The sequence below is a fragment of the Agelaius phoeniceus genome, chromosome 24, assembly GCF_051311805.1.
Source record: "Agelaius phoeniceus isolate bAgePho1 chromosome 24, bAgePho1.hap1, whole genome shotgun sequence".
In the NCBI taxonomy this organism is placed as follows: Eukaryota; Metazoa; Chordata; class Aves; order Passeriformes; family Icteridae; genus Agelaius; species Agelaius phoeniceus.
In genome coordinates this window covers 2,583,124-2,604,466 of record NC_135288.1, presented here as the reverse complement: position 1 = coordinate 2,604,466, position 21,343 = coordinate 2,583,124, and the positions used below count along the sequence as shown (strand labels likewise).

General features: G+C 47.8%; 1 protein-coding gene across 13 annotated transcripts in view; it reads left to right on the top strand.

Annotated features, from left to right (window-relative positions):
- Positions 1 to 12,853, top strand: part of EIF4G3 (eukaryotic translation initiation factor 4 gamma 3) — a 149,655-nt gene extending 136,802 nt beyond the window's left edge. For all 13 annotated transcript variants that reach the window (XM_077190213.1, XM_077190212.1, XM_054648004.2 and 10 more), the window contains 8 exons: positions 1,331 to 1,503; positions 3,949 to 4,074; positions 5,124 to 5,205; positions 7,124 to 7,222; positions 8,063 to 8,209; positions 9,280 to 9,361; positions 10,694 to 10,840; positions 11,802 to 12,853. In XM_077190213.1, coding sequence (XP_077046328.1) covers positions 1,331 to 1,503; positions 3,949 to 4,074; positions 5,124 to 5,205; positions 7,124 to 7,222; positions 8,063 to 8,209; positions 9,280 to 9,361; positions 10,694 to 10,840; positions 11,802 to 11,983 — 1,038 coding nt within the window. In that variant the 3' untranslated portion in view covers positions 11,984 to 12,853. The remainder of the gene's footprint in view (positions 1 to 1,330; positions 1,504 to 3,948; positions 4,075 to 5,123; positions 5,206 to 7,123; positions 7,223 to 8,062; positions 8,210 to 9,279; positions 9,362 to 10,693; positions 10,841 to 11,801) is intronic.
- Positions 12,854 to 21,343: the final 8,490 nt, after the last annotated feature.

The window sequence follows — 21,343 nt, the reverse complement described above, 5'->3', positions numbered from 1 at the left end:
AATTCAATGAGACTATGGAACCTCACTGAATTAGGAACCACTGAATAGGAACCACTTTGCCTGGCAGCCTCACTAAATCCTCATTTCACCAAAAATCCCCGATGTTGCAGTAGGAAATACTCTTGTGCCACGTGTTTGCTGCTTTCCAGTGCAGGCTGTGTTTGCTGCTGTCCAGTGCAGGGTGTGTTTGCTGCTGTCCAGTGCAGGGTGTGTGTGCTGCTGTCCAGTGCAGGCTGTGTTTGTGCTGTCCAGTGCAGGGTGTGTTTGTGCTGTCCAGTGCAGGGTGTGTTTGCTGCTGGTCAGTGCAGGGTGTGTTTGCTGCTGGTCAGTGCAGGGTGTGTTTGTGCTGTCCAGTGCAGGGTGTGTTTGCTGCTGTTAAGTAGAGGCTGTGTTTGCTGCTGTCCACTGGAAGGTGACTCTGTGTGCTGTTCCACTGGAGGCTGTGTTTGCTGCTGTCCACTGCAGGCTGTGTTTGTGCTGTTCAGTGCAGGGTGTGTTTGTGCTGTTCAGTGCAGGCTGTGTTTGTGCTGTCCAGTGCAGGCTGTGTTTGCTGCTGTCCAGTGGAGGGTGACTCTGTGTGCTGTTCCACTGGAGGCTGTGTTTGCTGCTGGTCAGTGCAGGCTGTGTTTGCTGCTGAACACTGGAGGGTGACTCTGTGTGCTGCTGTCCAGTGGAGGGTGACTCTGTGTGCTGTTCCACTGGAGGCTGTGTTTGTTGCTGTTAAGTAGAGACTGTGTTTGTGCTGTCCAGTGCAGGCTGTGTTTGTTGCTGTTCCACAGGAGGCTGTGTGTGCTGCTGGTCAGTGCAGGCTGTGTTTGTGCTGTCCAGTGCAGGGTGTGTGTGCTGCTGTCCAGTGCAGGCTGTGTTTGTGCTGTCCAGTGCAGGCTGTGTTTGCTGCTGAACACTGGAGGGTGACTCTGTGTGCTGTTCCACTGGAGGGTGTGTTTGTTGCTGTTCCACAGGAGGCTGTGTGTGCTGCTGTCCAGTGCAGGCTGTGTTTGCTGCTGTCCAGTGCAGGGTGTGTTTGTTACTGTCCAGTGGAGGATGACTCTGTGTGCTGTTCCACAGGAGGCTGTGTGTGCTGCTGTCCAGTGCAGGCTGTGTTTGTGCTGTCCACTGGAGGGTGACTCTGTGTGCTGTTCACAGGAGGCTGTGTTTGCTGCTGTCCAGTGCAGGGTGACTCTGTGTGCTGCTGTCCAGTGCAGGCTGTGTGTGCTGCTGTCCAGTGCAGGCTGTGTTTGTTACTGCCCACTGGAGGGTGACTCTGTGTGCTGTTCCACAGGAGGCTGTGTTTGTCACCACTGGGGCTGACTCTGTGTGCTGTTCACAGGAGGCCATGCAGTGCGTGGAGGAGCTCAGTGCCCAGAGCCTGCTGCCCGTGTTCGTGCGTGTGGGCGTGGAGTCCACGCTGGAGCGGAGCCAGATCACCAGGGATCACATGGGCCAGTTGTTACATCAGCTGGTGCACTCAGGAAAGCTGAGCAAGCAGGAGTTCTTCAAGGGGTTGGTATTCTGCACAGAGAATCCACAGATTCTTTTCTGCAGTGTTTCTTGTAAATGGATGCTGTGCTGCAGAGAAATGATCTCCCACCTTGTTTTGGTATCCTGCCCTCCCCACACGTTCTTATAGAAGGACTGGATCATTTGGGTGTATTTATAAGGAATATTATTATTGTAATATATTTTAAAGTGTTTCAGATGCCTTAGTGAACATAAATATGTTCATATTTATATCAGCTTTTATTTTGAAGCAGATCTGTAGGTGTCTGTTTAAATGTGTGTGCTCAGATCCCTGTTTGTGCTGCATTTCTCCCTGTTTGACTTTTGCAAATCCCTGAATGTAACTGGAAGAGGAGGCAATCAGAATCCTTCACACAACATCAGTACCTGGGAGCTCTGAGCTCCTGTGCACCCAGAGGCTCAGGCACTGTCCCCCTGGGAAGAAGGGACACACCCTGACATTTCCCTCGAGGGGCTGAGGAGCAGAACACACAGCAGAAGGGTTGGACCTGCCAAGAGAGGCCTGAGTTTTGGCTGCTGGCTCATTTCAGCTCCCTGAGATTTGTGTTCCCAACCTGCTGTCCAGTCCTAAAACAATCCCTGCTCCCATGGAGTCCCTGGTGGCTCTCAGTCCTCACTGGGGTGCAGAGCAGGAGGGATAAAACAGGGATAGGCACAAAGGCAGCAGTGAAGGAGCAGATGAAGTGCACTGAGTTGCTGAGGAGTTGGTTCTGTCTTGTTGCAGGGTGATGCCATTTCCTGTTTCACCCATCCCAAGCCCCCAGCTGTGCCAACCTCTCCTTTCCCCTCCCCTGTCCCTGGGTTTAAAAGGAGATGGGACCATGGGGTCTGGATTCTGTTGGGAGCTGGTACAAGATTCAGAGTCTGTCATCCTGGAATAAACTCTGCATTAAAACTCTACAGCAGAATCCTCTCCTTTTTCTCTTCACCATCTCCTGAACCTTTTCCACCAGAGGTAAACTGAGTTCCTGCTATGCCTGGATTTGTTCTGAGTGCCAGCTGCAGCACCCAGCTGGCCAAAGGTGTCTCTGAGGTGAAACCACAGCTGCTGCCTTTGGCCCAGCAGCAAGGACCAGACAAGGCCAGGCACAACACACCCAGAAATATTGGGATTAATATTCCATACTGTCTGGCTTTAATCTGAGTCTGTGTCATTGTGGTACCACCAACCACTCCAACAGGAAACTCCCTGCACCTGTGTCTGCCCCTGAACTTTGTCCAGATCACAGGAAAGGTTTAGGCAGGCTGAGCTCAAAACCACATGGAACTGCTGAAAAAATCTAAATCCACAGGGAATCCTCTTGTGTCCACACAGCACTGATGGTCAGAGGGACTCGTTTGAGGTGATGCACATCCAGAATGTATTCTGATTAAAGCTGTTCCTGAGCTTCCTGGAGTTTGGATAAGTGGATCTGGATGAAATACTTGGATCTGTGCTCTGAATGTGACATAAACAATGTGAAACAACTCCTGAAGATGATGGAAAGGGCAAGTGGTGTTCAGAGGGTGCTGAGGAGAGCACCAGAAGCCACCTCACCCACTGACACAGGAGACGTGACCGTGTCATGAGGGATCACAGGATGAACACTGGTCCCACCCTATGGCTGGGGAGATGCACAACAGGAAAATGATTTCTGACAGAAAGGCTGGAGGAGTAGCAGAGGTTGCAAAGAATAAAACAATGGAAATGGTTCCTGGTTTGAAACAAGAAAAAATGTGGATTTATAGTCATTAAAGAGGACATTGACTTTTCAAGGTTTTCAGGGAGAAACAAACCATGATGGAAATTAGGAAAGGAGAGCAGAAAAATTACCATATCCCAGGCATGGGAAGTGAAGCCACCTGCAAGGGTTTCATGGGAAAGAAGAGTTTTGAGCCATTCTGGAAAGTGTATCCCTGGGGAGCAGTGCTGTAATTCCTGCTGCAGATAGAAACTCCCCTCTGCTGAACTGAGTTCTTACAGACATTTCACTGCTTTCCTTACATTTGGAATTCTGCTAGGATTAACCCCCTTCTCTAAATGTTTGGATATTTTTAAGAATGTTTCATTTACTTGATGGTTTATATATACAGACAAGAAAGCTTTTTAGTTTTATAGATGTTACTGTTTAACAAGTGATTTGGTACTGGATATAAGAATTATTATAACTGGTGGTTTCCTGGATGGATCTGTTGGATCTACAAAAAGTGGTGTCTTTTCCACATATTCTCCTTGTTACTGCATGGAGAAATTCAGCCTTGGCAGTTTGGAAGTACCAAAGGCATAAAATGGCAATAGGTTTTTGGTACCTTTGTGATTCTCCTCACTCCTCTCCCTCTTCATTCCTCTTTTATGTTACAAAATAGTTTTAAAGCACAGATTTCTTTGAAGAAAATGTCTCCAATGAAATTTTATTTAACACTTGATGTTTTTTCCTCTTTGTGAAGTTTCTCTGAGACCCTGGAGATGGCAGATGACATGGCCATAGATATCCCCCATATCTGGCTGTACCTGGCTGAGTTGGTGACCCCCATGTTAAAAGAAGGAGGAATCTCTATGAGAGAACTTATACAGTAAGTGATGCTTTCCCAGCTGTGCCTGCAGGGATTTCTCTGTGTGGTTTCCATCACTAGTGGAGGATGAGCAGTGCAGGAGGCTCAGCTCCCACAGGAGAGCTCTTGCACACCAGCCTGAGAGCTCTGCTGGGAAGGGAGCTTGGTGCTTTCACCCTTGGAGAAGGGTTTTATCCATAACTCTGCTGTTGGTTCCAGCTGAGCTTGGTATCCATAACTCAGTTGGTTCCACTGAGTTCAGTGCTGTGGAGTGGAGTGATTTGGGAGCACAGAGGCTCTGGGAATTGGACCTGCACAGAGTGAGGCATTGCAGAGGGTCAGAGGGTAACTAAAGGGAGGGCTGGGCTAGGTGGGATTGGAATCAATTCCTCTCTGGGAGGGTGAGGAGGCCCTGGCATAGTTTGCCCAGAGCAGCTGTGGCTGCCTCATCCCTGGAGGTGTTCAAGGCCAGGCTGGGTGGGCCTTGGGGCAGCCTGGGACAGTGGAAGGTGTCCCTGCCCAAACTGTGGGATTCCATGTCTCTGCCACCTGGGCACTGCCTTAAACAGGCACAAAACCTTGTCTGCAAGACCAGAAACCATTTCCTGGAGCAGAATTCCTGTGTTTTTTGGATGTCCTCATATATTTGGGGATTAACTGTGAACCAGTTCAATGGTTCCTATTTCTATTACCAGTATATTAAGAAAATAACAGTCTTTTCCCTCTACCCAAGTGCAGCATCCCACAAAAAATGACTGGATTTGACATAAATATAAATTTCTTTGGATGTAAAATTCAAGTCTTTGTAATTAGCCCTGTTGTGACAAGGTCACTGCATCACTAAAATATATATTTTTTTTTTAATGTAAAATTCAAGTCTTTGTAATTAGCCCTGTTGTGACAAGGTCACTGCATCACTAAATGTTTTATTACCAGTGCTGGATTAATCAAATCCTTCCTCCCTGGCAGAAGTTAAAGCTGATTTCCTCCCTCAGTTTAGTCACTCCCCCTGGATTTACATCCCAAATACAAATGGTAACAGAAAAACACCTGTTTTTCTTTGATTCTAGAGAATTTAGCAAACCCTTGCTTCCTGTGGGAAGAGCCGGCGTCTTGCTTGCTGAAATCTTGCACCTTCTATGCAAACAAATGGTGAGTGCCCCATGCTGCTGTCCTCCAGAGGGAGGAGTGGATGCAGCGCTCGTGTTCATGCATGAAACCTTCACCATTCCCACCTGAGGACATTTAGGGATGGGCCAGCCAGTCCAGCTAACTTAGGAAAGCTGCCTCGCACCCCCAGTTTCCAACCAAGCCTTAGGAGGTTCCAAAAAGCTGAGTTAACTTTTTGTTTTCTCATCGCTTTTCCCTTTTGCAGGTACCTTTGCACCTGGCTTCTCCCAGAAGCTAAGAGTGCTGAAATACTGCAAGAGGGCCATGCTCAAGGGATTTCTGGGCTGACAGAAGCAGCAGGTGCCGGGAATCTTGCGAGAGAACGGTTCTTGCAGAGCGCAGAGGTTCTCAGGGTTCGGATAAGCTGCCATGGCCTCACGCTGCTCTGTGCTTATCCAAAGCAAAGCTGCCGACTGTTGAGGTTCACCCGGCCCTGGGGCAGTGACACCTCCTGACCCCGTGACTCCGAGAGCTCTCTTGTCTTGCACACCTCACAGCTGCGGGTCCAACCTGTTGGGTGGTTTCCCTATAACTCATCTCCATTTTTGTCTTTTTTTTTTTTTTTTTTTTTTTTTTTTTTTTTTTTGATTCAGCTGAATCCTACACTTTGGATAGTGTCTATTTCCAACCCTGTAAAATCCCTCACTTACCTTTTTTTTTTTGTTTGTTTGTTTTTTCAAGCATGCATTCAAGTAAGGTTGAATGTTCCAGGAGCATTTCAGTCCAACAGTGCAAAGAGTGACTTTTTATTTATTTATTTTAGTCTTGTGCTTGTTTGGACAGTCAACTTCCATTTTTTTTTTAAACTATTCTGTGAAAGAAAAGCTGCTGTGCTCTGGGTGTGGAAGCACAGCCTTGGGTCTCTGTTTCTGCCACAGCTTTCTGATCAGATCTTGTCCAGTCCAAGACTTGGACTTGGGTATTTCAGTGTAACATCAGCCATCTAACCCAGATCTTGGTGGATCAGAGCAGGAACTACGCACAGTTGGCTCTTAACAACCTGTATTGTAAACTGAAAATTGTAATCTGCTTTGTAAACTGAGAATCAGGCAGCATTTCTCAGCTTGACTTAGGCTGCTCAGTGATCTCCTGTGAGCAGGTGCTGTAAGGTGAAACTTTGGCAAAGCATTTGGGTGAAAAGAGCTGGTTGTGCTCAGCATTTTTCTTCTTGTCAGAACTGTGTGTGTCAGAACTGTGCTCTCTGAGGCAGGAGGCTCAAAGGTCAGTGTGACATTAGAGGCTGCAAAAGGCTGAACTGTCTGTGCTCAAGGGCACTGCTCTCAAGGTTTGCATAAACTCTAGGAACTGAAGAGAGGATTTGGGATTATGTGCCTGAATTGGAGGCTTGGTTTCTGCACAGAAAACAGCTGAGTGAATGAGGAGTTCTCTCAAAGGAGCAGATTGCCAGAGCCTTCCTGTCAAGGCAAGGGAGTGTGTGATGGAGCAAGGCAGGAGCAGGGGCTGAGTCAGGTGTGGAAGGTGCCCTGTCCCACGTGTCACTGCTCTGGGTCCCCCGTGTCACTCCTGCCTTGCCCATTCCCGTCACGAGGCGCTGCCCACCTGACAGGATGTGCATCCCTGGGGGACTGCACATGGGGCTCCTCTGCAGCACATGGGGCTCCTCTGCAGCTCATGGGGCTGCTCTGCAGCACATGGGGCTCCTCTGCAGCTCAGGGGGCTCCTCTGCAGCACATGGGGCTCCTCTGCAGCACATGGGGCTGCTCTGCAGCACATGGGGCTCCTCCTGCACGGGGTCTCCAGATGTTCTCACTTGTTGCTGGGTGTGTGTGGGGTGCCTGAACTGTCCTTTATTCCTCCTGACACAGCTGCACCATTCCGGCCCCTGTGAGTAGCCAGGGTGTCCCTCAGCTCTTTAAAGGGACAAACTCTTGTGTTTCAGAGCCATAAGAAAGTGGGAGCCTTATGGAGGGAGTCTGGCCTCAGTTGGAAGGACTACTTGCCCGAAGGGGAGGATGTACATACCTTTCTCATGGAACAGGTGAGTTCACATCATTTGTTTGATTATCCTGTTTGTTCATCCTCTTCCATCCTTTGCTTATGTGCAGTTGGAATATGGGGTGAGGTGTCTCCAAGTTGGGGTAGATGATTTCCAAGATGATTTCAGCACCACCTTGTGAAGCACAGGGAGGACAAGCCTGTCCCTGCTGCTCCCAGACACGCATCTTCAATCACCTGGCTTCCTCTAGGAAACCTGTTTCTCCAGCTGGGAAAAAAACATTCAATAATGAGTTTTAGAGCAAGGAGAGACAATCTGCAGAAGGGCCACAATTAATGGTGGCAGTTATTCACTCATCCACCTTGGGTTATGGTCCTGGAGCGAGCCAGGACTGATGGAGGCCCCTCACCTCTTGCTGGTGCTGCTCCTCAGGAAGTCACTGTCTCCCTTTGGAGCTCTGAGTGATCCACTGCCCTGTTCTGGCACTTTGGGAGTGCTGCAGGAAATGAAATTATTCCCATGGACTGGGCCTTGCTGAGGGGACTGCAGCTCTTCTGTCACAGTTCTCAAGGAATTGGGGCATTGGCTGCAATTCCTATGAGCCAGTGCCAGCTCTGGTTGTTGCATTCCAGCCCCCATAGCTCCAGCCAGGCAATGCACACTTGATTTTGTGCTGGAGCTGATCTTTGCTGGATAATGGAGTTCCCATGTGTAAAATGCTTCCTAACCTTTGGAGCAGGGAAAGTTGATATTGTAACGATAACTGAGCAGCTGAGAGATGCCAGGAAGCAAAATTAAATGGAGTTTCCTGCTTCAGTGTGGTGTAATTCAGGCTAGGAAAGTACATTTCACTAATTCTCATCATCACATGTGGTGTTGCAGAAGTTGGAATTCACGGAGTCTGACTGTTCCAGTTCCTCAGAAGCACTTTCAGAGAAAGAACTGTCTGCAGAAGAGCTGAACAAGCAGCTGGAAAAACTCATTGTTGAGGACAAGGCGAATGATGAACAAATCTTTGATTGGGTAGAGGTACAAAGAGATTTTCACCCTCCTTGCAGACTGCTTACCTGCTTTTGTAAATATGTTCTGATCTGAACCTCTCAGCTTATGGGACACTGTGAGGATTTGGTCTGTGCAATCAACACTTCCAAAGAATTAAAATCTAAATTATAATCAGTATTTAAGAGTCAGTTTTAGGAAGGAAGGCTTTTAGCCTTATTAACTGTGTAACCTTTTAAATACTGTAGACTTTCTGACACTGAATATCCTGCTTCTGCCACTTAGTGTATTTTAGATGTACACTGCTACATTGTTTCTTCATAAAATAGGGAAGAGAAGCTTCTCACTATTTTTTCCCAACATGACCTCTCCAAATTTCCCACTGTAAAAACATCCTGGGCAGTCACTGAGAACACCTTTTCCCAGTGCACTGGGCCAGGCACTGGAAGGGAAAATAAAAATAAAGAAAAAGAAAGAGGAAAAGGCCTCTCAACCCACTGGTGTTTGCTGTCGGTCTCTGGCTGCCTTTAGCTCAGATGTTTAGTGTCTGAAATTAAACCCAACCTATGCATTTACCTCTGTGCTTGTACTAAACCTTGGTCAGCTTCAGTTCAGTTATTTCTGTGGCAGAGCAAGGTGTTAGAAATGTCATTTTTCCACTGCTGTTAGAGGAGTTGAGAGTGGGATGAAAGCAGCACTGAAAATCTGGGATCACCCACAGGCTCTTTGGAGCCTTGGACAGTTTCCACAGCCATTCCCTGAATTTCTTTTACAAAGCAAACAATCTCCACCCAAGGAGCACACTGTGAAGGTGGTTGGAAAAGCCCAAAACTCTCTGGGACTGTTGTGAGGGCGTTGCAGGAGCCCGGCGGGGCTGGTTTGGTTCACAGCTCCTTGTGGGAGGTGCTCAGAGGCACAAGGATCCCAGGGGAGCAGCTGATGCTCCTGAGGGAGCTCCAGGAGTGAGGGGGGAGCTGAGTGTGCAGGGCTGAGCTGGGTTTGTGCACAGCAGAGCTGAGCCTGGACTTGCTGCCAGGTTCAGCACTGGAGTTTTGCAGCCCTGCAGTGTTTTTAACTGGTCCATTTCCTCTCGATTCCAGGCTAATCTAGATGAAAGCCAGATGAGTTCACCTACATTCCTTAGAGCTTTAATGACAGCAGTTTGTAAAGCAGCTATTATAGGTGAGTAACTTGCAGTGTAAACACCACACAACCAAACTGCAAAGAATTATGTGGTATTTTTGAGGTTTATATCACATTTCCCTGGCCAAGGCTGTGTTTTGTCTCACACTAAGGCTTTTTCATCATTTGGGATTGTGCCTGAGAGCAGGGTGTCCCTTCCCCATGTGACAGCTGGGTGCTTTGCTGGGTATGGAGTTCCTGAGGTGACCCTGGTGTGTCCCAGTGACCTTGTGTGAGCAGGGCTCTCAGACAGCTCTGGGTAATGCCAGGTTGCTCACTGATTTTCTTAAGGAAGGTGGAAATGACTGAGATCACCGTTCAGGCAATTAACATTTCCACTCCTGTGGCAGCAAAGATGTGTGGGCAGCAGGAAGAAGCCAGTCTGGGGCTCAGGCTTGTGAGAGTTTTCTGTCCAAAGTTTCAGTTTTGGAAGGAGGGGTTATGGGGAGTGCCTGACTGTACAGCTGGAAGCACAGGGAAGGAAAGGCTCCAGAGCCAGACACGTGAGCCTCGAGCCCTCAGTGGGGCTTGAGCAAAGCACTGCAGCCAGAAACATCTGCTCAGATCACTTGGTTTGCTTTAACTTCACTGTTGGCATCTGGCACAGCAAAAAGTGCTGCTTGTAAAGGGTCTGGTTGTGCTCTGAGCTGTGATGTCAGGGAGAGAACAGGGCTGGATTCCACCAGTGAGGGAGGGGAGGGACAGGCCAGCTCCTTCCTCTCTCTGGGAGCAGAGCCCTGCTCGTGCCACCTAGTGTTAGCAGAGACACAGGACTTCATTTCCAGTGCTTAAGGGATCCCTGTTGTGTAAGGAAAATCATCCTCTGGTGTAAATTTTGAGCTTGCCTCTGACTGAGTTTTTTCTTTTGTTTTCAAAATATCACTTAATTGGGTTGCATGATCTACTTGAAAGCTGCTGAATAATTCATCCTTGTGGCTGATGGACTTCTAATGCATATTTTTATATATTCACTATTTCCTATATCATGTGCAACTTATGATTTCTCTTTCTGGTATTTTTAGAAAAAAAAGAATTTTCTAAAACCCTTTTTAATGCAGTTGTCTCTGGAGACACCATTTGCACTGCAAAGTAAGGTTGTGCTGCTTCTGCTTGTGTTAGAGCTGGGGTCACTGCAGGAAGTGAACGTGGGGAACTGTAAGGACCAAGACTTCCAGAAATAGCCATTAACCAAAAATACTTCCTTTTGTTTCTCATCCTCCTTTTCTCTCCACTCTGAACTGTGTTTGTGATTGCTGTTTGCATTAGTAAAGGCAGTCAAAGACCTGTCCCTGTCCCATGGTTGCTGACCCTGCTTTCTCCTCCTCTCCCCAGCGGACTCTTCCAGCTTCCGAGTGGACACTGCTGTGATCAAACAGAGAGTGCCCATCTTACTCAAGTACCTGGACTCAGACACAGAGAAGGAACTACAAGCACTTTATGCACTACAAGCATCAATAGTAAAACTTGATCAACCTCCTAGTAAGTGTTGCCTCTGTGCTGGGGTTCTGAGCCTGGATAAGGGCAGGGGGTTCTGTGGGAGATGGAAAGAGGTTGTACTTTCCTTACCTCTGTAGGTGGCTGATGAGAGGAGCTGGTGAGGGTGGGCTCAGCTTGTCCAGATCCCAGGTTTTTAGAGCAGCTCAAATGCTGCTCTAAAAATGCTGGTGAGGGTGGGTTCAGCTTGTCCAGATCCCAGGTTTTTAGAGCAGCTCAAGTTCCCAAATGCTTGGCCAGAGGCTGGCTCTTCTTTTGGTTGTTCCTGTGAGCAGCCACACAGAAGGAAGGACAAACCTCTGCTGATAAAAAGAGAGCAAAAAAAGAGCAGTAAAAAATAATCTGAGTTTGCAGTACCTGGGCATGTGACACCATGGGTGTTGTTATTGCATTGCTACTCCACAGATGTCTGGGCTTGGAGGGAATAAAATGAGTTGGTCAACTGATGAGTTTTGTCCCAGAGATGCTCCAGAAAACCCTTGTGGGACAAGAGGCAAGGGAGTACCCAAAGAAGCAGGGATTCCCAGAGAATCTACAGCACAAAATGAGTTTTGAGTGGCTCAAAACATCCAACATGATCATCCTTAGTGCCCTTTATGACATTAGCTGGGCATTATCTCTCTGATGAGCCACAAAAATCCAGGCTTGGAGGGAATCCAGCCATGTGGTGCAGAGGAGATGGGCTCCCAGAGCTGCTGGGCTCCTGCTTGCCAGCCAGTCTCTAGATAAGATATTGATAACATATTCCCACAGCTGCTTTGCCAGCTCTCCCTCTCCTCTGACAGTGGCAGAGGGGTTGGTTTTCCCCCTCACCTGGGTGTGAGCAGCCAGAAGCAATAACTGAGTGTTGTCCTTGTCCCTCCATCTCCCGTGCCAAGAGGTCGCGTTAATCCCTTTATGTCAGCCAGGGCTGACAGATGTCGCTGCCTTTATTCCATTACTGCAGATTTGTTGCGGATGTTTTTTGATTGCCTGTATGACGAGGAGGTCATTTCGGAGGATGCCTTCTACAAGTGGGAAAGCAGCAAGGACCCGGCGGAGCAGAACGGGAAAGGAGTAGCGCTGAAATCCGTCACGGCGTTCTTCACGTGGCTACGGGAGGCCGAAGAGGAGTCAGAGGATAATTAAAACTTAAAAATACAGATTTAAAACAAACAAACAAACAAAAAAAAAAGAAACAATTTAAGTATTTTTTTAAAAAGTTTCACGTCTTCGCCAATCACAGTGCAGCAAGGCCAATTCTCTCTCGCAGACCCCCCTTGCCCCACGCACGCACGAGTGGGAGAGGTAAAACCCGATAAACACCGAGGTGATCATGGAGGCAAAAAGGTACTTGAAAACAAACCCACAAAAAGTAAACTTCAAACCTGAGGGCGGGAGCACTAAACCAAAATACATGTATTATTTATAGAAAATATTTTCTGTTTTAATCTTTTTCTTTTCTTTTTAAACAAGGACTCATACTTAGGAAAACACACAGCAAAACGAATCTGTTTAGCAAAAACAAGTTGAAAACTTTTAATTTATTATTTTAAGGACTGCAAATGCCAGTGTAATTTTTAAATTTGCAGTTTCTGTAAACAAATTGTATAATAGAACAAAAGCAAAGAAATAAATTTCCCTCCCCTTCATACGCACCTCAGTTTTGTTTCAAAGCATGATAAACCAACAAAACTTTGAAGGGGGTTGGGGTGAGCTAGATGAGGACAAGATCAATTTTTTTTTATTGTCATCAGATTTTTCTGCCTGCCTCTCAGCTTGCTTCAGAAATTTAAAAAGAAAATAGTAATCAAACCATACATAACCTTGGATCGGAAGAAAAATGCATTTGAGAAAACCGCAGCGGACCAGAGTGCTCCGAAAATAACTCATTGAAAACCGTGCTACCCCGGGGAAAAAAGTACTAGTGATACTTTGAGAACCTTTAGAGCAACTTTAAGGCTTGTAAATACATAGAACAAATATTTAAAAAAAAAAAAAAAAAAAAAAAGAAAGAAATTGACTCAATACTATTTCTTTTCACTTTCAAAATATAAAGAACAAAATAAAGACAAACATTGCAAGTTTAAAAGAAAGTAAAACGACTTCTCCTTTGACAGCTGCTGAATGTGTGCACCATCCTGAGCGGTGCTGGCTTCCTTGGCATGCCGTAGGTCCTCGGGCCCAAATTGTGTACATATTGTGTGTGTCTGTATGTGTGACTACCAAAAATGAAGGGTGAGAGCAATTGTTGTTTAAAAAAAGGAAAAAAAAACGCAAAAAGGGGATTCAGTTGTGCCGAGAAGCCCCGGGCCAAGGAGCGGCTGGTGGCTGCGGGGCCGAGCGGGAGCCGGGAGCGGTTGGTCCCCAGGCTGGGACGTGGCCTCAGGGCGGACGGTGCCCGACCCCAGCTGGGTCTCTGGGACGTGGATCAGAGGGGACTTGTGACCCTGGCAGCTCCGGAGGCGCAGCTGTGAGAGCCGAGATCCGACAGCCCACGGCAGGAGGGTGCAGGATGCAGGAGCGGCGCTGCCCATCCTGTGCGTGCCAGCACAGCCAGGGCACAGCCACAGCCCTGGGAGCCCTTCCCGTGCCCAGGGGGAGCCGGGCTGCTGCTCCAGACCCAGCTGCTGCCAGCCAAGATGAGCTCACTGAGAGGATCACCTGCCATCAAGGACTCTGCCAGGCTGGGGAAGCCCTGAAATATGCTTTGTGAACTGTGGGCCATGGACCGTGAGTAACCTGTGGAGCGTTTGCTGGGGGTGTCTGCAGCACTGACTGCTCACATGATGCTGTCTTTTTCTTTCCAGCTGCTAAATCACTTCTTTAAAAAAAAAAAAACAACAAAAAGAAACAAAAAAAAAAAGGGAAGAAAGCCTACAAATACATTACTTTCCTAATCTTACTTTTACATGTAAACAATTGCTGTACTTGCCTGAGGATGTGATTTGATCACCACGGGGAAGGGAGGAGGTGCCTGGTTGTGGCCAGAGGGGAGAGGTCCATGAGACACTTTCCCTGTTAACGTGTTCCACCCCATGAATCTGAGCTAGAGAATCCATGGCCTAAAACACTAGAGCATTGTTTGGTTATTTTTTTTTTTTTTAGTAACAATAAAACACTTTTCTCTGATGTTTTGTTAAAAAAAAAGAAAAAAAAAAGAAAAATATTCTCACCGTTCCTGTATGCTCATGTATCTGCATGTACCACACCCAGTGATGCCTCAGCCTCACCATTGGGCCCAGAGGTTTGGATGGGCTCTCAAGGTCTCCAAAAGGTCTGTCCCCACAGAACCCCCTCCAGCAGGGCTCCAGGGGTGTGTGTTACACCTCTGCAGAAGGTCATGTGGGTGCTCTTCTTCCAAAAGGCTTTTTTTTGAGAGGTGCTTTGTGGCAGTTAAATAGTTGAATTAAATGGATGCCAGTTTGTATGTAAATAAGGGTAAATATTGCCAAGTTGGTGTGGGCAAATGGTGGAATTCCTCTCAGGGTAGGCAGTGTCAGAGCCTGCTGGGAATGTGAGTGTGCAAGGACTGATTTCTCTCTCATTGCCTTGGATTGGAAAGGACAGACCTGCAGAGCCTTTGAACAGCCCTGTGAATCCCTGAGTGTGTCAGGGCTGGGGAATCTGTCTGGGGAGCTGGAACCTTCTGGCTCAAAGAGTTGGAAAAGCACTGCCTGGAGGGAATGGGAATTGCCAGCAGGTGGGTACAGGTGAGGTGAGAAAATCTTTCCCTTTTTTGTTAGAGTGTTTAATGATTCCAGGAGGTGAGAACTTGCCCTGTTAGTGTCCTGCAAAGGCCAGGAAGGGCCTTCTCAGAGATTTTCATGAGAGGTTTTACAGAATTACCCAAAGCTGGGTTTGGAGCATGTCAGGTTTTGGCTTCTCTGAAGTTAAATCAGCTGCACACTGGATGCTGTGAGCAGGGTATGCACAAGGCCTTGAGGTCTCCAGCTGTGGATGTGTCACCTGAAGTTTCAGCTTCCCAGCAATGTCACTGCAAGGAGCAGAACTCTGACTCCTTCCTCTGCTCCTGCTGTGTTCTGTGCCATGCATTTACTGCACCCAGTTGCTTTCCAGTTTCCTTCTAGGAAAGGAAAACAGGTTTGCAGGTGGTTGTGGCTCCTCAGGATACGGCTCATGAAAGATCTTTGGAACCAGTTTCTTGTGAAGGGTGTTAAAATATAAAAAACCTGTAAGGTATATGAAATAGAGAAGGGAATTATTAATTAAAACAGGTTCCCATGGAATGCAATTTGCAGGAGCCTCATTTTGTGTAAGTGAGGAGAGATGAGGAGGTTTATACCAAGAATGCTGCAGGTTATGCTGAGGTATTTCCTCCTACTCTTGATCCTCTTGAATCACATCTTGTGTGCAGGCAGGGGGGTTAAGGCAGCTCAGCATGGAAGAGCAGCATTAGAACCAATTCTGCTGCTGGGAACCCTCCTTTTCCCAAGGCTGGGCACAGTCAGCAGCACAGGCAAGGAGCAGATGCATTGCTTACATCCCTCTTCATTACTGAGAATGTCCCCTAACCTGAAGCCATCAAACAGCACATTTGCAGGTCAGGTGTCCACCTAAGGCTGGTTTCTTTCTAGGAAAGGGTTTTCAGAAGAGGATCAGCCATTTCTGGGAATGAAGGCAGGAAATACACTGATCCTGGATGCTGTGCTCTCTGCTTGTGTCAATGTGTTCAGCTTTTACCTTATTCTCCAAAAAAGCTTCAGGTCCAGGAGCAGATCTTGGTGTATGGAAGTGTCTTTTCATAGAACCCTAGAATATGCTGGGTAGGAAGTGACCCATCAGCACCATGGAGTCCAGCTCCTGGGGTTTTTCCTTGGGATCAGCCCTCCCTGCTGCAGGACATGCTAGGCCACGTGGCAGGAGAGGCTCAGGAGAAGGGATTCCTCTGCAGGGGTGGTTTTTAGTGTGCACAAGGCAGGTTTAGTAACTGAGATCAGTTGTTGCTGTGACCCACAGAGCTTTTGTTCCAACCCTATATATTGTTTTTACTAAGAAAGGAAAAGCAGAGTCTCTCAAAAGTCCCCTTAACTTGCTAAGCATTCTGAAAGCATTTAAAGGCAATTGCAGATGTTGGCATCTCATTGCCAGGGGATGGCTGTGATTGTTCTGCTGCACTTGGTCCCATGATGGGTCGTTGGTAGACACCCCTGGTTGCTTTGTCAGAAGTGTCCTGAGCAGAGAAGCTGCTAGCTTGGCCTGTATGCTTGATTTCTTTCCCAGACTCTGGAGGGTTTAACTTTGGGGGCAGAAAGTTCAAAATCAGACCTCCCCAGAATGCTTTTGTGCCCTTAGAGCCAACAGCCCTGGCCCTGAGGCTCTGAACCTCCTGGAGGAGAGCTGGCTGCAGGCCATGTGTGAGGGTGAGGTGCTGTGTGGGTGGGAGTTGGGCCAGGAATGCTGGGCTCTACCTGGGGCTGAGTCCACTGGGAGGTGTTTGGGCTGGCAAATGCTCCAAGCTCCTGCTTCTCCCAGTCAGGATGGGAACTGGAACTCGGCCTTTGTGCTCTTTGGAAGGTGTTGGCCTGAGCAGTATCTGAAGCCAAGCAGCACCAGCAGGAGCCTGAGCTCTTCACACACCCCTGGCTTTTCATGAGGTGCCAGCCCTGAGGTTTGCACAAGGCCCCACACGTTGACAGAAACTCCAGGTTTGCTGTGCCTGGGGCCAATTGCAACCTGCAACAACTGTAGGGTGGAGTCTGGGGACCAGGAGGCTTCAGCCCAGAGGATCCTGCTTGGCTTTCTTCAGATACACAACCTGCAAGGAGCCATTGGAGGAAAAGCAGCAATGGGCAAAGAACAGCAGCAAGAGATTGATTACCTCAGCTTCCAGCAGCGTGACCAAATCACAAGATCCAAGAAAACCTCAGGCTGTCTACCCTTGTATTTTTCAAGGGGCTCCATTTGCCACCTTTGGTGAAGGATTGTGGATCTGCTGTTTGCTGAAATAACTCCTGCTTCTTTAAACACTGCTGTAGGGATGCTGACTGTGGAAAGCTTTGTCATGTGGCACCAGCTTCTCTTTCTCATTTCCAGCTGCTAAATTGTGCTGAAATGGCAACAGGAATAAAACCAGCTCCCACTCCATTCAGTCCTTTCCATAGGGAAATTTGTCCACGTTGCTGGCCCAGCTGCAGGGATGGATATGCTGTGGCTGCAAATGGGAAAGGGGAGTAGGCATGGGGAAGGCAGTAGATGCTGCTGGTTGGGAAGTGTTGGTGTTACTGAGTGAGGGGAGAGAGCAGTGAAGCTCTTGGCTGTCCTGTTGCAGCCTCCTGCAAGAATTCATGGCAGATGTTACCCTAAGGCAGAGTTTTACTAAGATCCCAGGGTACAAAGCATTAGTGAGGGGAGCAGAGCCCTGTTAGGAGGGGTTTATCACAGCATTTTGGAGAGGAGCTGGAAAGGAGCTGCAAAGATCATCTTGGCAGATGCAGCTGGTGCATTCAGTCTCACCTGTGAAGGGAAATGGGTCATTTCAGCATGCAGGGTGAGCTGTTCTGAAGTAACACCTGGTACAAATGCTCTGGGACATTACAGATGGCATGAAGTGAATAATCCATTGGTCCTGGCCACTTCCCCCTCGTGTGAGAGTGCAGGGAATCACTCCCATGAAGGGAGCAGGCACTCAGCACCACCACATCATGAATCCATGGACATGGACTCAGCTCACAGCTCTGTCCCACCCAGGGTGTTCTCACACACCAGGATCAGAAACAGGAAATTTGACTCATCTCTGCAAAACAGGATTTGAGTGCTTTATCTGTTCTCCAAGGAAATGCATCACCTGGATTCTCCAGGCCTCTTGCAGCATCACAAGGATGTTCTGAGCAGGAGCCTGAGCTGCAGCTGAGACATCTCAAAGAAAAGCCAATTGCCAAGATTTTCCACAGAGCAACAAGTGAGCCAGCTCTAGAGCTCTTCCAGCAAGAGCCAGCACCAAAAAAGCTTTCAATTCCTGTTCAGTTGTCTTCCCAGCAAGGCTCACAGGCATGGCACTGCTCTCACACCACAGAGCCAGAGTCCAGCCAGGCTGCTTATGGTGGGGGGCTGAGTGCATGTGAGGCAGCCAAAAATGAGCTTTTGTGGCTGCAAAACCATTGCAGCCAGGAGGTCTGGCAGCAAGTTACTGCCTGCCAGGTGAGGGGAGCAGCCCCTGCCTGCAGCTCACTGGTTTTCATCCAAAACACTCTTTGGTTCAGAGGGAAGGAAATTCCCACTGCCAGATCTCTTACCTGTGGGGATATGTGGCTTTGGGAGAGCTGTCCCTGTGTGCAGTGTTGAGTTGGTCTTCAGCTGCTCCTTGCTTGGTGGAGGTGTCACTTCATGTGCCTGCTTTGGATAAAATTACTGTAATGCCAAAAGTGGTGCAGAAAAAGAATCACAATTTCCAGCCCCTGGCCCTCCAGTGATGACAGCACCCACCTCATTAGCACTTGGGAACTATTTCAAATTAGGATGTTTCTAGAAAAGCAGCAGCCTATGGAGGCTGCTCAGTCCATAACATTTTCCTGCTCCACATTCCTGTTGGCTCCAGTGGTGTTTCTATTCTACACTTGCTCCAGAATGAAACCAACTCTGGTGTATTTAAGTGTATTTTTATTCACTTGCTAGATTTGATGTAAAAAGTGAGTAGTTTGGTTTGGAAATGCATAGAGGAATGGGATACCCCTTGGAAAGGGGGAAATGTTTGAAAAGATAAGGAAGTAGAACCTTAAGGGTGTGAGTGGGGCAGCTGGGGAGATCAGCTGGGAGATGGTGTAGAGTGACACTGGGAGAAGTATGGAGAACTAATTATTAGGAAGCTGATAAGGAATAAAGAAATCAAAAGTGATATCTTGGAAGCCATGAAGAGGCAGAGAATATGCATTTGGGGGTTGAAAGCAGAAAAGTAGTGGGTTTTGCATAGAATCAAAGGAGCTGCAAGGGTGACAGTAAGACTGCAGCTGAAAAAAAGTAAAGATGAATTGGAAGAGAAGTGTGAGTTGTTCTGGTGATCATTAGAGATGTCTTTGGTGAAGTGAATCAGCAACAAAGTGGAAAATTGTTGTTTGGAGGACTAAAAATCCCTATTTCTACAAGACATGTAAAAGGGAAAAAAATCCCTTAATAAGCAAAGTAGAAGTGAGAACTAAAAAAGCAGCTCAGGCATAAAGACAAGGATTATGTGTGTGTCTGCAGGAAGGCAACACCACCACCTGACAGCTCCTTGTGTAATGCTTATTTTACTGTGGGCAGAAAGCCTCTGGAGGTTTGTGTGTGGCTCAACAAGTGAGAGACCCACATGAATTAAATGTTTGGTTCAGTGATGGTCTGGGATTGCTGTGCTTGGCATCACTCCCTGTGCAGGGTCAAGCTGAAGAGAGCAGTGACCATCCCCTCATGGCTGGGCACAGAACCAAAGCAGCCCCCTTGGACAGAAATTCAGGGATAATGAGATCTGAAGGTAAGGACCTTCTCAGGGAATACTGGATTAGGTGTATATATGATATCAGACTGGTTTTTCAAAGCACAAGAAGCTGAAGAAGCAGCAGCAGAACATGGAGTTTTAGGGATGAAAGAGCAGAGTGACAGGGAAGAGCTTCCCAGTCTGGTGGTGACTAGAAATGGGCTGGGCTGGAAAAAAGGCAGAAATTCCCCCTGAGCCAGGTGGACACCAGGTCAGAAGGGGATTAAAGGCTTTCTAAAATGTAAAAGCTTGAGGTAAAAGTGGAAAAGCAGAAAATCGACAAAAACTTGGGGTCACAACACCAGAGGCAAGGCCTGAGTGCATTCAGAGCTGAGGTTTGGAGCTGCAGGTCAATGTGGAAACAGCATTTGGCAACAGAGGCACAGCAGGATGGAGAATGTATGGGCAGAAGATGATTTCAGCAGGTGCACAGTCTGACAGAGGTAATAAAAAATGTAATAATGTGGCAGATTGCTGTTAACATCACAGAAGGGTGCTTATTAAATTCAAAAGTGTTCACTTTAAATAAAACATGTGGCAAAGTGGGGAAAACGTGAGTTGGTGTAGGGTAAGAAAATCAACACAATAACCCCTGGAATGGAGTTGCCATGGGCAGATTTAAAACCTAATTCAAAGCTGTATCTAAACCAGAAACACAGCAGGTTCTGTGTTTGTAGGAGAAGAACAAGACTGTGGCATTGCTCTGGACACTGGCTGGAAAGAGTAAAAGCCTGGAGTGCAAATTGTGCAGTGACTCCTTGGGGACAAAAGCCACGTGTCTGGGGGATCTGCAAGCAGCACAGCCCAAGGCCAGAGCTGTGGGGAGGCTCAGGGGAGCTCGAAGGGACAGCAAGTGGAATCCAATGGAATTATTTTCATGGAAAAACCAGTTGGAATCTTACTAGTCCATGGCACCTGCAGGCAGGAAAGGTAATGAGAAGGCTTAGTGCTTATTAACAGTGCTTAGTACTTAGTAGAAGTGTTTAATACTTATTAGAAGTATTTCTGACAGTGATAGTGCTTGACACCATCACAAATAACTCTGGCAGCAGCTCCCTGCTGCAGTCTGATTCCCTGGCTATGGATTTCCCTGTTCCTTCCTCCTGTGCTGGCTCTGAGCTTCCCACAGCTTCATTGCTGTGGGAACAGGAAGAGGGACAGAAATGACACAAACCTGCCCAAAAAGTCGACCAGAGGAGACAGAGCAGTGGGTGGTGATCCAAGGAATCTTCTGTGAAGGGTCTGCTCTTCCCCTCTGGGATGGATTTTGAGGTAAAAACCAGAGGAGACAACAACAGCTTTTCTCCTCCACTTGTAGCTCTGTGGCTCAGCCAACACCGGTGCTGGGGCTCATCCTTGCAGTGGGCAAAGGGAGAGCTGCTGGTCTGATTTCATCTTTTCCTTTTTGGTGTCTTAAAACTCAGTAGTAAAGGAGCACATTCCCCCCCCTTCCCCTCTGCTCTACCTTCCCCTCCTGCCAGAGAGGCACCACAGGGGGAGAAAGCCAAAGAACACATTTTTCTGCAGTTGCACAGGGTTTGTTTCACACTCACAGGCAAGACAGGAATGTTCAGCAAAGTGGAGCCATCTGTCTGCAGCACTCCCAGGGCTGCTCAGCTCCACATCACAGGGATCCTCTGGAGTGCAGGAGACTGAACGGGGCCAGGCTTTGCTCACAAGCCTTTAGGAGGTGGCATTCTCTGGGGTAGTAAACTTAGAGTAGTCACCTACGACAGGGGAGAGAGTTGGGAGAAGCTTGGACAAGAAACGGGCATTACTGCAGAAATGCGACACCTCTGCAGTGCTTTGAATGGTGTAAATGCTTCTAAATGTGCTCACAGAGGGGTTTCCCATCACAGCAGGGATAAAAGTGCCCAAATAAATGGGTAAGTGCCCATATGGTCTTCAAATTGTAAAAACACAGATGGGGAGAGAGGCTGGCAGGAGATGGGTAAAGATTATGTGCAGAAAACAAACACGAGAAAACTGCTCGGACAAGAGACAGCAGATGAAATTGCTGTGGTGTATTAGGAGCTGTT